Genomic DNA, 16,115 nt, shown 5'->3' with positions numbered 1-16,115 from the left:
TATAGCTTGGACCTGGCCTGATGCTTTGAACATTGAAAATTCAGACTCTGAATCATGGACTTCCCACACTGTAAAAAAATTTACTGCATCATTTGAAGCATCGCTGTCAGGGGAAAGAGAACTCAAAACCCCAACAATTTCTCTGAAGGACACAATTGGGAGGTACTCTGATGATCATGAAATGCGAAATGAAATTTATCACAGGAGAATCGTCTCTTGGTTTGGTGACTCCCCCTTGGCTCTCTTTGGCTTACACCGACTGATAGAATATGGAAAGAAGTCTGGGAAAAAAGCTGGAGATTGGTATGGACCAGCTGTGGTGGCTCACATTTTAAGGTAAAATGTCTTACAATCTTTGATCTCATGGCAGAGGTTCTCAGGCTCAGAGATACTGATTTTTGCAGTGTATATACGTCATTAGAACTTTTAAAGTCTAACTACGTGTGAATATTCATAAAGGAGCTTTTATTTGCAACATTTTGCAAATGTAGTTACATTTCATTTACTGACAGTTTTCTTAATTTGCTGACAGGTATAGATTTCTAAGTCTCTTTATAACCAGGTTTTCATTAAACTACCTTATTGAATTATTCTAAATACTAACAACTCAACTTTGGAACATACATAACATTACAGGGTGCTTTTTATTTTATTTTTTATTAGTATAATTTGGGGCTGCAATGTACTGATAGTGTAATGAAATGTCAAGAACTAAAATGGATGTTTTCAGCATTTCTTTGCATAAATCAAATTTTTGTATGTATGAGGCTATTAATATTATAATTTTATCAGAGTAAAATAGTTTGTGATAGAATAGTTAGAAAAAAATAGAAAGTTGCCCTAGCCAGTTTGGCTCAGTGGATAGAGTGTTGACCTGTGGACTGAAGGGTCTCAGCTTCAATTCCGGTCAAGGGCACTGCCCAGGTTGTGGGCTTGATCCCCTAATATGGGGTGTGCAGGAGGCAGCTGATCAGTGATTCTCATCTATGTTTCTCTCCCTCTTCCTTCCTCTCTGAAAAATAAAAATAAAAAAAATCGAAGGTAAAATTTCTCTATACCTCATCTTTTTATGTGCCATTTATTTGGATATTACTTTAAAAAATATGTTGTATGTCCCATTATTATTACTACTAGAGGCCTGGTGCACGAAATTCATGCACGGTGGGTGGGAGGGGGCACAGGGAGTTGTCCCTCAGCCTAGCCTCTCCAATCTGCCCATTTAAATGGGCAGTTGGACATCCCTCTCACAATCCAGGACTGCTGGCTCCCAACTGCTCGCCTGCCTGCCTGCCTTCCTGATTGCCCCTAACTGCTTCTGCCTGCCAGCCTGATCACCCTCCTAACCATTCCCCCGCCAGCCTGATTGATGCCTAACTGCTCCCCTGCCAGCCTGATTGCCCCTAACTGCCCTCCCCTGCAGGCCTGGAGCTACAGTTTATATGTTAAGCTGCCACAATACAGGCCATTTATATGCAGAAGCAGCTGTGTGGTGCTGGTCTGTAGAATGTGTGGGCGGGGCCTCAGGGCAGGGCCTCAGGGTGGGGCAGGGTCCCAGGACGTCACTAGGTTGGGGCATGGCTAACAGCAGTGTCTGCCGTCAGCCATCCCTGCCCCTCTGTGTTTCCAAGTCTCCTTGATTCCAAGTCCCCGCTTCCCTGCGATCCAGCGCAGTCAACAATGATTGCTGCACGCCACCTCTGCAGGGGAGTCACCTCACTTTCGGACACAATGGCTGACAGACCAGCTTCTCCCCATAGGCGTCTGGGTTCTCCACATGACCCCAGAAACTGGATTTCAAAGTGATTGGGAGCTTGTTTCCCTTTGGGTTGAAAAAAAAAAAAGCCCACGCCCAGTTGCCCGCCACCAGCCCAATTCGCGTACCTCGGTACCTAGGCTCCTAAGCTTTTCAGCGCTTGCGCTCCTTTCTCTTTCAGCCAACCTGCCCGTGGTTTTGGGTGATACATGTCCTTTATATTAGTTTTAATTTTTAAATTGTTGTGCGAGGCGGCAGACCAGTTGTTTACCTACGCCACCATCTTGGTTTCTCTCTAATTTTCATACTTCTGATTGGCCGCTGGGTGTTGCGAAGGCATGGCCAATTTGTATCTTATGGTTTTATTAGTGTAGATAAATGGAATTATTAATATGTCATCGAGGTATATTATGTTGTAGTAAATTTATTCCATTTAAAGTCATATATAAATTGGAAATTATTACCAAATTTTTTGCATACTATATTAAATTACTGTTATAATTTATAGGTAGATGCTTACAATTGAAAAAAGTATTTGCATAATGTTATTAAATGGATTGTTAATAATATCAAGTTCAGCTTGGTATGGCATTTATAACAGCATAAGCATAAATGCTTAGCTTCTGCTCTTCAAGGTGCAGAAGACTTTTTGTAAAAGGTCTGATAGTAAATATTTTATCTTTGTAGGCCTTATAAGGTCTCTATTGCTCTTTTTTTTTTTTTTTCTTTCTTGCTTTCTTTTTAAGAACAGGCCTTTACATGGTAAAAACCATTCTTATTAAAAACAACAACAAACCCAGACCATAGTTCATACTTGGCTTATGGTCCTTAGTTATTGATCCTTCTGTACTATTAAACAAATATGTATAATAAGTTAACATGCATGTTAAGTTAAAGATTACAAAGATATAGTTAAGAAAAATATTTATATTTCTACAACTTACGTAATTTCCTTTTATAAGATATTGTGATTAAAAAAATATTTTTATTGATTTCAGAAAGAAATAGAGGAGTGCTAGAAACATCAGTGATGAGAGAGAGTCATTGACAGGCTGCCTCCTGCACACCCTCCACTGGGGATCTAGCACACAACCTGGAGCCTGTGTCCCTGATCGGAATTGAACCCGGGTTCCTTCAGTCCACAGGCTGATGCTCTATCCACTGAGCCAAACCAGCTAGGGCAAGATAATGTGATTTTTAAAACTATCATGCACCTTTAAAAAAATGCTTTTATTAATTTTAGAGATGAAGGAATAGGGAAAGAAACATGGGATCCACTGCCTCCTGCTTCATGCCCCCTACTGGGGATTGAGCTGAGCCTGCAACCCAGGCATGTGTCCTGATAGGGAATCGAACTGATGATCTTTTGGTGCATGGGATGACCCTCAACCAACTGAGCCACAACAATCAGGGCTATATTGCGCACCTTTGAGAACATTATACTCACTTAGAAAATATATTTCAATTTTCAGTTAGGTCTATCGAATTCTAAGACTTGAAACTAGGAAATTTATTTGTTCATGCCATACAGGTTTTTGAATGAAGAAAAAAAAGTCATGCTATTGTTTAAAGAAAAGAAAAAGATTTTCATAAGTGTACCAGTGGACAAATAGAAATTCACTGCTAGTCAGTATTGTAAGTTAATATGAAGCAAACCTTGAAGCATATTGTAATACCATTGGTTAGCAAGTGTTTAATGTTCTTTGAGTAATTTAGTGTAATAATCAACTTTGAAAAAAATTGATCTGATTTTTGATACCAGAGGGTAGTTTTGAAAGCAAACATTACAAGTTAAGAGAATGTCATGGAAATAATGGTTTTCTTTCCTCTTAACTCTTTACTTACCATCTGAAAAGAACAGTTAGGATTTTAAAGGATGTACTTGTTATTTCTTAGAAAAGCAGTTGAAGAAGCAAAACACCCTGATTTACGAGGAATAACTATTTATGTTGCGCAAGATTGTACAGGTAAGGAATGTAAATAAACTTTAATTTTCACCTGTTCAGTTGGTCAGTCTTTTTCATATGTGTTTAGGTTATCCCAATTATATTCTAAACTAGTGGCTTGGTGCACAAACTCGTGCACATTAAAAGGGAATTGATTAGAGGAAATATTTTAATATTGCTATTTGCCCTTTCTTTATAATAGAAGTGTCAGAGATCAAAGAAAATTATTAAAATGTATATGAAAATCTCCCTCTTGTCAGAGTCTGGGGTGCGCCATGGGACCCAGAGTCAAGTCCCCTCCCATCCACACATGCAAGACTCAGACCCAGCTGGCCCCACCACCACTGGGCGAGATCTAGACCCGGCTGACCCCACCCCTATCAAGCCCCCCAGGCAGGGGGGTGCAGCCTAAGGTCCCTTGTCAAGCCCCGCTGAGTGGGGGGATGCAGCCTCAGGTCCCTCAGTGCAGCTTCAGGTACCTCAACCCGGTGCTGGGGCTGGGGGAACAGCCTCAGGTCCCCTGTCAAGCCCCACTGGGCAGGGGGTACAGCCTCAGGTCCCTAGGCCTGGTGCCTGGGTCAGGGGCATGGCCTGAGATCCTTTGCTCTTGCCAGGAGCCATGCAGCCTCAGGTCCCTGTTGTTCGGTTGTTATGTTATGGCATCCCAGCCAATTTGCATATTCTTCTTTTATTAGTATAGATGATTATGAAGGTAGGGACCATGACTTACACATTTGTGTTCCTATATAACCCCCTACACATTGTAGGCATTTATTAAGTACAATATTTCTTAATATACTATGAATTCTTAGTTGCAATACTAAAATAAGCTATTAAAGAAAATTCCACTATTTAAAATGACTACTTTAGAAAAAGCTAGATGGGAAAATTTAACAAAGAAATATATTTGGGCCGAGTGTGTGCCAACTACCTTCTCTTCAATGGATATGCTTCCAGGAGGTAAAATTCTTTGTTTGGATTTGCTTGACAATAGTGCTTCAGTACATCATCTAATGTTGCAGCTATTGTCCAGAATTTTGCCTTGTTTTATTGTTTTGGTTCTCCTGTTTAATGACAAATATGTATGTATGTATGTATGTATTTATTTATTTATTATTGATTTTAGAGGAGGGAGAGAGAGAGAGAAACATCAATGAGAGAGAGAAACATTGACTGGCTGTCTACCGAATGTGCTTTAACCAGGATTGAAACTGAAACCTGGGCATGAACCCTGACCAGGAATTGGACCCACCACCTTTCAGTATTGGGGATGATGCTCCAACCAACTGAGCCACACTGGCTAGGGCACCAATATCTATAATAATGTCAAATTCTGTTGGGAGTAAAATAGAGACTTTAATTTGTTGATAAAATGAAAGTGCCTTTAAATAAACCATCACATACTGTTTAAATTTCCTTTTTATAGAAATGCTATTATCGGGATAAAATATGTTAATGTTTGGGGAAAGTTAAATATACTTCAATCATATCTATACTAATAAAAGGTTAATATGCTAATTAGAGTGGATGTTTTCCAGACGTCCTTTCGGACAAAGCCGCAGCAGCTGCCTGAGACTCAGGCAAGCTTCTGATGGTCGCTGCCACTGCCAGGGCCGGCCCAAGGCTCAGGCAAGCCATGGTGGCTGCAAGGGCTAAGGGTCAGACAGCCATGGCGGCCAGCAGTGGCATCAGCAGAGGCGTGATGGGGGAGATGCCTTCCTCTGATTGGCTGGTCATCTCCAGAAGAGGGAAGCCATCCCCTGAGGGCTCCTGGATTCTGAGAGGGGTCAGGCTGGACTGAAGGCCCCCTCCCTCAATCACCCGTGCGTGTATTTTTGTGCACTGGGCCTCTAGTTTAATATAAAGGTATTTGCAAAATGCTCTATTTTGTCAAGGATACCCTAATAACTAAGTAATGTTTATAATGTGGAAAGAATGGTAACTAAGTATACATGCACTTTTTTTTTTTAAGGTTAATTTTTTTTTTTAAAGAAAGTTTGATAGCATATGAAAATGAAAATTGTAAATTTTCAGATGAGTATTATTTTTGCAGGTACTATATATATTAGCCAAAGGATGTACTTAAATAATTAATCATTAAATAAATTTATGAATTTGCTTTTTGTGCTTTTATTGCTAACAAACAGCCTTGGTCTTTAAATATTACATATTATTAATTAAACAACACAAAGTTCCTCATTATATACTAGTAAGTGGTTTGTTTAATTTCAAGTAGTTTTAAAAATCTTTAACACTGATGTTTCAGAATCCTAAAGGAAGAGTTTATATTAGTGTAGTGTATTTTGATAAATTATAGGGTTAGGAATTAGATGAAATCAGATTTTATCAATAATTTTCCCCCCTCTGCCATCATTAGTATTTTAAAAGGCTCTGTTTTCCTTTCATTTCATCCTCTTATTCGGTATTCTCTTCATTTGTAATTGCATCTCTTTCCTTGGCTTTAAATAGTTAGGACTCTATACTGTATATACTACAGTACAATGTCCTTTATAAATTGGATGTTTGAAACTACATTTTCAATGAGGTAACTTATGATTTCTTCTGCCCTTCAAATATTTCTATCCAGATGTTTTCAAACACTTCAAATTCAGCATGTTTAAGATTAAACTCATCACTTTTCTCTACCACACTCCTTCCGTTCTATTTACTTTACTAATAGTGTCATGTCCATACGCATACACTTACTTATTCTCAACTCTTCTCAACCAAAGCTTACCAATTGCACTTAAAAAATTTATTTCTGAAATCTCATCTCTCCTCTCATTGATTTAGATCAGACTCTTATCTGTAACTTGGACTTTAACTTCATTTCCTTGTGTCTCTTCTCTTTTTGATCTATCTGATCAACAGAAACTGATCATGTCCCTTAATTTGAAAACCTGTGACTGTCCGTTTACTCTGGCCTCATTATTTTAGCATATGAAGCACAGGATGTCCTTTATAAATTTGTTCTGACCTGCATTTCCAGTATCACCTCCCAACACTGTCTTCCATGTTGATACATCAGAGTTCTGTTAACCTTCAGGCCATTCCTTGCACATACCGGTACTATTATTATGTTTTCTCGTGCCTTTGCACATATTGCCTCTGCTTAGAATGTCCCTTATTATTAAAAGGCCTCTTGTTTACTTTTAACTTATTCTTTAAGAACATTCCCAAAGTTTACATCTTTGGTAAAGCCTCGCCTACTCCCGTCAGGCAGAGTTAGTTGATTTTTCTGTGCTCTGTAACCTTTTTGAAATACCTCTATTAAATGTTGCACTTGAAATCACTTGTAATGATCACCTTATGATGATCTGTTTCTCCCCGTAGATCAATGATTGTTAAGGTAGCAGGAGTAGGAGAAAGGCATCCAAATTATTTGGTTGGGAATCAGCTGGAGTGAGCTTGTTACGGAATTAGACTATTTCATAGTCCTTACATATGTTAAAACTGGTGGAAGAATACCAGAATGATTGAACCAGACACTCTGAAATCAGGGTCTCATTTGCTATTATATCCCTCTAAGCTTTGAACACCTCAGTAAATAGGAGGCCCTCAAAAAATGAAGAGTAAGAGGCATTTGATAAGGGAGGAGTTGTTTTACATGTCAGTGGAAATATTACTTTGTCTTACTGTGGCAATATTTGCTTCTGGAGGAAGTAGACCTCCCTGAAGGGAAACTTCATTTGATTGGCGTGTGTATTAATTCAGAGAAGTAAAAGATAGGAGATGGTCATGTGTACACTGCCTTAGAAAAGTGAGAGAATTTAAAGGTCTGTAGTGAGAAGCCACTACTGAGTTGTTTGGAGAAAGTTGTTTCCATTGAAACAAATGGAAAGAACTGTTGTGGCATTTTTGTAGCTTTGGTTTCGACTAGCAACTTTCAACCGGTGTGCTGCAAGAATTTTTTTATTCTTATTTTATTTTGTTATTTTTTAAAATACGTTTAATTGATTTCAGAGAGGAAGGGAGAGTGAGAGAGAGATAGAAATGTCAATGATGAGAGAGTATCATTGATCGGCTGTCTACTGGGAATAGAGCCCGAAACCCAAGCATCTGCCCTTGACCGGAATTGAACCTGGGACCTTCCAGTCCACAGACCACTGCTCTATCCAAAGAGCAAACCAGCTAGGGCAAGAATTTTTAAAACATGCAATACCTGATTAGTTAGGGGCACTGACTTCTTTTCCCTTAGATTGTTAAATAAAAAATAACAACAAACAATATAATAGCTGTCCACTGTGAATAATTCAAAATTATGCGTTTTTTTGGTCAGATTGGCTAAAAATGTATATATTTTTGGTGTGCCACAGAATGTGAATAATTAGTTTATATGTACCATAAGACAAAAAGGTTGAAAATCGCTGATTTAGACTGACTATTGGAAATGGAGAAGCTTGTGTTCAAAGAATCTGATAGCTCATAGTCTACATTTGGAATTTAAAGGGAAGAACTGGGGCACAAGGGACAGAATTTGTTAAGCAGTTCCCTGGAAGAGCAGAAGAGCGTGGTTAAACTGACAGGGAGTGTGGGTGTAAGTAAGTTTGAATAAAACTATTTTATGTTGTACAAAACAAAATAAAATTTTGTCTGTGTTTGCTTCTACCCAATTCTCTCATTTTTCTCTTGAATTATTCCACTTCTGCTCTCCCACCCATCATTCCACCAAAACTACCCTTATCGATAATTGAATCCATTGGTCCCTTCTCAGTCCTCACATCACACAGTCTGTCCGTAGCAGCTGACACTGCTGACCACTTGCTCCTTTTCTTTGTAACATTTTGTTTGCTTCATTTCCAGAATACTCTTAGGTTCCCTCTATCTCCCCCATCCAACTCCTCTGTCTCCTCTGCTGGATTTTCCTTATCTGCCCGCTCTCTAAAATAGTTGGTGTGCTCTGCTCAGCCTTTAGACTCCATGTCTTTTTCTGTGAACATGGGTTTGGCTTTATAGTACCATCTGTCTGTGGTCACAACTCGAATTTATAGGTCTACCCTGGGCTTCTCCCCAAATCCAGACTTTGTGTCCATGACTGCCTTCTTCTTTGCTTCCATATCTAATAGGCATCTCAAACTCAGCATGTCTAAAAACCGAATTCCCATTCCTCCCTCTTATATTTGTCTCCCTCCCCTTGCTTACACCTTCAAATCACCCAGGACTCTTTTTTCATCTCTCACACTTTACGTTTAATGTATTAGAGAATTATTTATTTTCAGACCGATCACTTTTCACTGCCTTCACATGACCATGCTGTGACCATTCCCAGTCTTCATAATCACTGCCTTTGTTCAAGCCATCATCCTCTCCTGGCTGTTCTCTGGGCTTCAGCCCTTGCCCCTATAGTCTGCCTTCAACACGTGAGCCAGACTGGTGAAGTGTAAGTTAGAGCAGGACATTCCTTTCCTAAAAATGGCTCCTCAATGGCTTCCCATCTCACTTCAAGTAAAAACTGAAGTCTTGACACAATCTGTCTTCACTCTCTCCTAGTTGGTAACTTTATTTTTTAAAATACATTTTATTGATTTTTTACAGAAAGGAAGGGAGAGAGATAGAGAGGTAGAAACATCAATGAGAGAGAAATACCCATCAGCTGCTTCCTGCACACCCCCTACTGGGGATGTGCCCACAACCAAGGTACATGCCCTTTACCAGAATCGAACCCGGGACCCTTCAGTTCGCAGGCCGATGCTCTATCCATTGCATCGGCCTGCGAACTGACGATAGTAACGTTATCTCCTTACCTCATCTCTGCTCCTGTACCCCTTGCTCACTTCCCTTCAGAGGCACCGGCCTCTTATTCCTGGTACATGCTAGCTGTGCTTCTACCCTAAGGCATTTGCACTTGGTGATCCTTCTGCCTGGAATGCTCATCTCCTAGGTATCTGCATTACTTGGTTTCTTACTTCAAGTTTCTCACAAGATCTTGCCTACCATCTGATTTTAAATTGACCCTGCCCCCAGCATTTCCTATCCCTCTTTCTCCCCTTGTTTTTCTTTGAAGCACCATCTGACATGTATTTTATTTATTTATTGCCCATTTCCCTGTATAGAGTGTATGCTCTTTTAGAGGAATTTTTCTCTATTTTGCTCACTCTTGAACCCCCAGTGCGATGTAGTAGTTACTCAATAAGTATCTGTTGAGTGCATAAATGAGGTAGGTATTTTTAACTCATTGAGACTTTGATAGTGACATAAGAGATCAGGTGACTGGCCAGTGTGGGGAAATTAGGGTAAAATTGTTTCTGAGAAGATTTAATACATATTCTTTGTGTGTTTTTTTCAGTTTACAGTTCAGATGTAATTGATAAACAGTGTGCTTCCATGGCCTCTGGTAATACAGATGACAAAGCTGTTATTATTCTAGTTCCTGTTAGACTTGGTGGAGAAAGAACCAATACCGACTACTTAGAGTTTATAAAGGTAAGAGATGAGAGTTGTTTATTTTTTGAAGGCAATGATAGTTCATATGAAAAATACAGGTTTGCAATATTTTTCTATGAAATGAATAGTGGTGATTTTATAGTTGTAGATCATAAAGTTTGACATTAGAGATTAAAAAAATATTAAAAATTGAGTTTTAAAGTGAGAGGATGGCCAAAACTGGTTTGGCTCAGTGGATAGAGTGTCAGCCTATGAACTGAAAAGCCTCAGGTTTGATTCCGGTCAAGGGTATATACCTTGGTTGTGGGCACATCCCTAGTAGGGGGTATGCAGGAGGCAGCTGATTGATGTTTCTAACTCTATTTCTCTCCCTTCCTCTGTAAAAAAAAAAAAAAAAATCAATAAAATATATTTAAAAATTTAAAAAAAATAGAGAGAGAGGATGGGAGGAGGAGAGAGAGAAACATCAGTGTGAGAGCAAAATATGAGTAGTCTGCCTCCTGCATGCATCCTAACAGGGATCAAGCCTGCAACCTGGCATATGCTCTGATTGGGAATTGAATAGACAGCCTTTCAGTTTTTCAGTGCATGGATGATGCCCAAAGAACTGAGCCACACTGGCCAGGGCTGACAGAGATTTCAAATTTCATTAAAGATCAGATGTGTTCTATGACAAGATGAAAAGCCTTTTAATCTGTGTAGCTAATCAAGGAGACAGATGCAGCAAAAATCATAATTCTATATATATAATAAAAACCTAATATGCTAAGTGCAGTCGACTGGTTGACCATTCAACCAATCAAAGTATAATATGCTAATGATATGCTAAGACCACTCAACCACTCGCTATGACGGGTGCTGACCACCAGGTGGCAGATGCTCCAACTGTTAGGTTAGCTTGCTGTTGGGGTCTGGCTGATCAGGACTGAGCAAGATGGGCTGGACATGCCCTGGAGTCCTCCTGCAGTCCTTTCCCGGCTGGCCAAAATCCTGCATCTCTCCTCGGCCCTGATCATGCACCGGTGGGGTCCCTTTGCTTGGCCTGTGCCCTTTTGCAATCCAGGATCCATTGGGTGATGTCAGAGAGTTGGTTTTGGCCCAATCCCGCAGGCCAGGGACCCCACTGGTGCACAAATTCGTGCACTGGGCCTCTAATCTGTAATATATCTACATTTCCCATTATCATTATTTGTGATTCTTAAAGGTATGTCTTTATTTATTCGTAAAACCCACATTAAATTATGTCAAGTAGTTATTGAAACAAACTGACTTTTCTATTATGGCTGCATTATCTATTAATTTATTTCCTGTGGTGCCGTGAGGTCCATAAGAAGTTAGGATGATTATTTATATAGACAGAAATGATAAAGATAGACTATAGAGAGGTTCCAACTTTGTTTTCTTCATAATAACCAGTTAAAAATCTGTTCTATTTCATAACTCTATTTTCCTAAAGAAGCTAATTATGTTATCTTGTTTTGGGCACTAAGATATTCGGTTGTCATAAAACTTTAACTTTTGAAATACTTAGTTGCTGGTTAATATTATAATATTTATATTATTTGCATAGTTTTGATAAAATTTCTCAGTTTTTCAAAGGTAGAAATCAAATTCCTTTTTGAATGGAGTGTTATGAGATATAGTGATCTTGAAATAAAGTCTAGATTTGTGTTTTATGATTCATAATAATTTTCCCCCCACATGAAACATTAATCCCATATTGTGGTCCTTATGTATATGGAGGGAAATATTTCTTCAGGTTAAATTGTACTAATTCTAAAAACCTAGAGTAATTCTTTTCAGTATGTGGTGTATGGAAATCGTTTAGCTGGCATATTGGCTTTTCTAATAGTTACTAAAATTTTGTAGGTACACTTGTTACTAATAACACCAATAATATCATATATTAATAACATATTAATCATTTAGGTAGAAATGGGGTTTTGATTTCTAACATGTGGGTTCTTTAATGGAGTTATTGGTAGAATGTATGAAGTTATAAACCATTTTATCTAGAGAGTCCTTTGAAGATTTTAAGACCAGGGCATCTTGTCATGTCTCAGTAGGTTCTAACAAAATCTGAACTGGATTCCTTTTCCTTTTCCCAATACCATGAAAAAATTAGAAACTGAGCCAATCTTAGAACTGACTCCTGTAGCCACAACCCCATTGCTGGTGGAATGGGCTGCAGATGGCTTTGAGGCATGCTATCACTGGCCAAGGGCTTTGCTACTTAGAGGTATTGACAGTATCTCTCAGAGGGTGGGACTGCCTAATGCTCCTGAGTGATTCATTGGAGCCTGAATTGTGGTGAAATGAACCCTGGTTGGTACATAGGAGTTGCTCAACAAATATTTGTTAACTCTCCTATTTGTATAACACTTTCAATACAGGTTAATCTCATTTTGCCCTCACAGTCAGGACCTAGATTGTCTTTATAAAACAGAAAAGACAGAAGTTAAGTTCTATGGTCAACTTCAGATAGCAAATTGGTAAGAGAGACTAGAACTTTTGGTTCGTCTTCATATTTTTTCCTTAAAACATGGACTTTTAAAAATGTAACAGTTGCCAAGACCGGTTTGGCTCAATGGATAGAGCGTCGGCCTGTGGACCGAAGGGTCCCGGGTTAGATTCTTTCAAGGGCATGTACCTTGGTTGCGGGCACATCCCCAGTGGGGATGGTGCAAGAGGCAGCTGATCGATGATTCTCATCGATGTTTCTAACTCTCTATCCCTCTCCCTACCTCTCTGTAAAAAATCAATAAAATATATATTTTAAAAAAATGTAAGTTTTTTGAGCCTTTATTAAATTAAGTTATAATATAGTCCACTAAAATGAGAGAGCAGTGACTATTGACACACTTTAATTTTTTAATTATCAGGTAAAAAGAGCTGAGGTGGCCAAATGAAGTAGATCATATGCTAGATGTTATGCTTGGTCAGAGGGGATGATTGGGTCAGAAGCCAAAATGAAATCATGTAAAGAGGCATTCACTTACAAGTGAAAAAAAGTATCTAACAGCCCTAAAGAAAAATGATCTTCCTCTTTTCCTTTCTTTTCCTCCACCTCCACTTCCAACTGTACTCATCTTTCGCCTTCCCTCCCCTTCCCCTCTGCTTCCTCTTCCTTCTTCATCAGCAGTTGTATTTTTTCCTGGCAAGCCATTGTATAGTATGCCCTCTAAAATTTACCATTCAGTTGTGTTTTTCAAATGTTTTAATCAGTAATTCCATAGTATTTCAGAGATGGTACCTTCTCCTTTACCATTCTGTAAGGAGAAACAGATTCAGTTTGGTGCTTTATCAGCTCTTACCACGGGAAGTCAGTCTGTCTGTCTGTCTGTCTGTCTGTCTGTCTGTCTGTCTATATCTATCTATCTATCTATCTATCTATCTATCTATCTATCTATCATCTATCCACCCACCTACCTATCATCTGTACTCATTCATTCGTTCGTTCGTTCGTTCGTTTGTTCGTTCGTTCATTCATTCATTCATTCATTCATTCATTCATTCATTCATTCATATTTTCTCAGAGACCAGGAATGAGGAAAATCTAATACATTCTCTTTATTCAGCAAGACAAATTAGGACTTTCTTTTTTGACTGATTACTTCAGTCTTATTTATTGCTCCATGGATAGAGCTCAATAAATTCACAGCACTAGATAACTATGAAGTTTTTTTAGGAACTGAAAAGTGTTTCAAGTTTCCAGAAATACAGCCTCTTATATGTAATGGCATTCGAGCTCCTTAATCTGCTTCTAAGTATTAATGGCTAAATCTGCTCCAGTATGTTGTAAAGGGAATATAGATGTCAGGAACCAAAGTCTTTCTTCCATTACTTGGACTCATTCTTCTTCTGAGGAGAATTGGTAATGAGTCCTGCTATATATTTCTTTTCTTTCTTTTTATCAGCTGTGAGGGACTTAGAACATTCGCTCCCTCTTTTTATCAGCTGTGAGTGACTTAGAACATTCGCTCCCTCGTGGGTCCCTATGTCATAGCATTGTGTTTCAGCTGATCAGGTGATCTCAAGTTAAAGTAAGACACTATCTAATAGTGTTAGGATTTTTATTTAGGGGAAAGCAGTAGACTCATTAATGATAAATAACTATTATTGTCAACTTTTGTTTTTTGTATGATTTCATCTTAACTTATTTTATAGTTAACTCTAACATTTTAACCCAATATGCATTCTCTAGTATAATATTTAAATTTTTTAGTTATACTTTTCCTTTCCCCCAAATCCTCTATATTTTCACAAGACTGAAAGGGTTATTTATAACAGTGAGAACCTGAAAACAATTTAAATATTCATAAGGGGGTTTTAAAGCACATTTTATTTTCATAAAATAGAATATTTTGTAGTCATTAAAAACAATATAGATCTATATTTTTTATAGGAAATAATATTTATGTCATAATGAGAGGTAAAAGTTATAACAGTATACATTGTTTGATGCCACATATAAAATTTCATTTGTAAATCTACATCTGACTATATGCAATATAGATAGATGTCAAGAAGATTTCCCCCCAAATGTTAATTATGATGAGTTTTAAGTGGTGGGGTTTGGGGAAATTTTTACTGTGTGTTTCTATTACAATGACCACATATTTTTAAGAAAATAATTAAGCTTAATAAATGCTATGGTTTGATTACTTGTTAAAGGGAAAAAAGCATTTGTTTATATATTCTTTAGTTTTATATCTTCTAGATTTCAAAACATCTCATTTATGAGAAGGAAAGTTTAACTATGTTTAATATTTTGTTTTTTGTTTTTTGTTTAAATAACATATTAGTATTTTAGATGCTAAAATTAATGCAGGAGCTATTGACAACACATTATTGTTCCCACTGGACATATTTTTAACTGACCCCACAGGACTTTTATTTTTTTAAAGGTATAGAATTATTCGATCCAGCTTAGAGTTCTCAGAATAGATGCTGAGGGGCATATTAAATTATTTATCCAGGTATCTCTTATTTTATAATTAGTAAAATAATTTAGCTTTAAATAAAACAGTAATTACTATTTTCCTTAGATTAAAATGTTTCCATTAGTCATTATACTTATTTCAAATGAAGAATAGTATGAAAATATCTGTCAATGAAATGCCATTGGTTAGAAAATGGGTTTTAATTTGGGATTCATGGTTCAACGAAAATAGCAACAAGATCTAAGAAAAATTTCTAGCCTTTCCAAAAGTCCGATGAAAATACACTGATTGCAATAAGGCTACACCAGCAGCGGAAAAGCCTGGTGTTCTGGCTTTGGCAGGAAATGTTATTGTCTTTACGTGGTAACGTTGTCTGTCCCCGCATTTGGCACACAGGAGTTGTTTCATATTATTGAGTGACAGGGTCAGAACACTTGATTTAGTCATGTTAATGCTGAGTGATTTATAGAAAGGGAAGATAGTTTTTTAGACAGAATGATTTCAGAACATGAGGACAAATGCAATAAAAATAAAACCAGTGGTGAAAAAATTGGGAACCCTAATATTGGTAATACAAAATTTAGTTGCTTTGAATAATTACCATTTGTTTCTTGACTCTAAAACTGAATTAATTTCTTTTGGCAGGGTATTTTAAGTCTTGAATATTGTGTGGGAATTATTGGTGGCAAACCAAAACAGTCATATTACTTTGCTGGATTTCAAGGTTAGTGATTTAGTAAAGTATATTTCTTCCTTGTTTTCTTTTGAAAGTCAGTAAGTTAATATCAGATCCTCTGGAAGCAGGATGATTAACAGAGCAAAATGAGTACCTTATAAATTCATCAGTCCTACCATAGCCACTCATTTGTCATTTGGTCCACAACATAATTGGATTCTGCAAAATGTATGTTTAATTTCTGTTATTGCATAAACAAGGCATAATTTATTGGTTTCACTAAACTTCAGAAGACATTGCTTTCACATTCTGGCAGTTGCTATTTACATATTTACTTTTTACCAGGGTTAGTGGTGCTAGTTGATGATAAAATGACAAGCAATATGTTCTTCCTGTCAGGATAAAGTAGTGTG

The 16,115-nt window shown here is 37.7% G+C and overlaps 1 protein-coding gene across 5 annotated transcripts in view; it reads left to right on the top strand.

Moving 5' to 3' along the window:
• Positions 1 to 16,115, top strand: part of ATG4C (autophagy related 4C cysteine peptidase) — a 106,522-nt gene that overhangs the window by 71,779 nt on the left and 18,628 nt on the right. For all 5 annotated transcript variants that reach the window (XM_084876097.1, XM_084876094.1, XM_084876096.1 and 2 more), the window contains 4 exons: positions 6 to 336; positions 3,650 to 3,720; positions 9,986 to 10,122; positions 15,672 to 15,750. In XM_084876097.1, coding sequence (XP_084732223.1) covers positions 6 to 336; positions 3,650 to 3,720; positions 9,986 to 10,122; positions 15,672 to 15,750 — 618 coding nt within the window. The remainder of the gene's footprint in view (positions 1 to 5; positions 337 to 3,649; positions 3,721 to 9,985; positions 10,123 to 15,671; positions 15,751 to 16,115) is intronic.

This window comes from Pipistrellus hanaki, assembly GCF_964339955.1.
Source record: "Pipistrellus hanaki genome assembly, chromosome: 2".
Lineage (NCBI taxonomy): Eukaryota > Metazoa > Chordata > Mammalia > Chiroptera > Vespertilionidae > Pipistrellus > Pipistrellus hanaki.
This window is presented reverse-complemented; position numbering and strand designations above follow the sequence as displayed.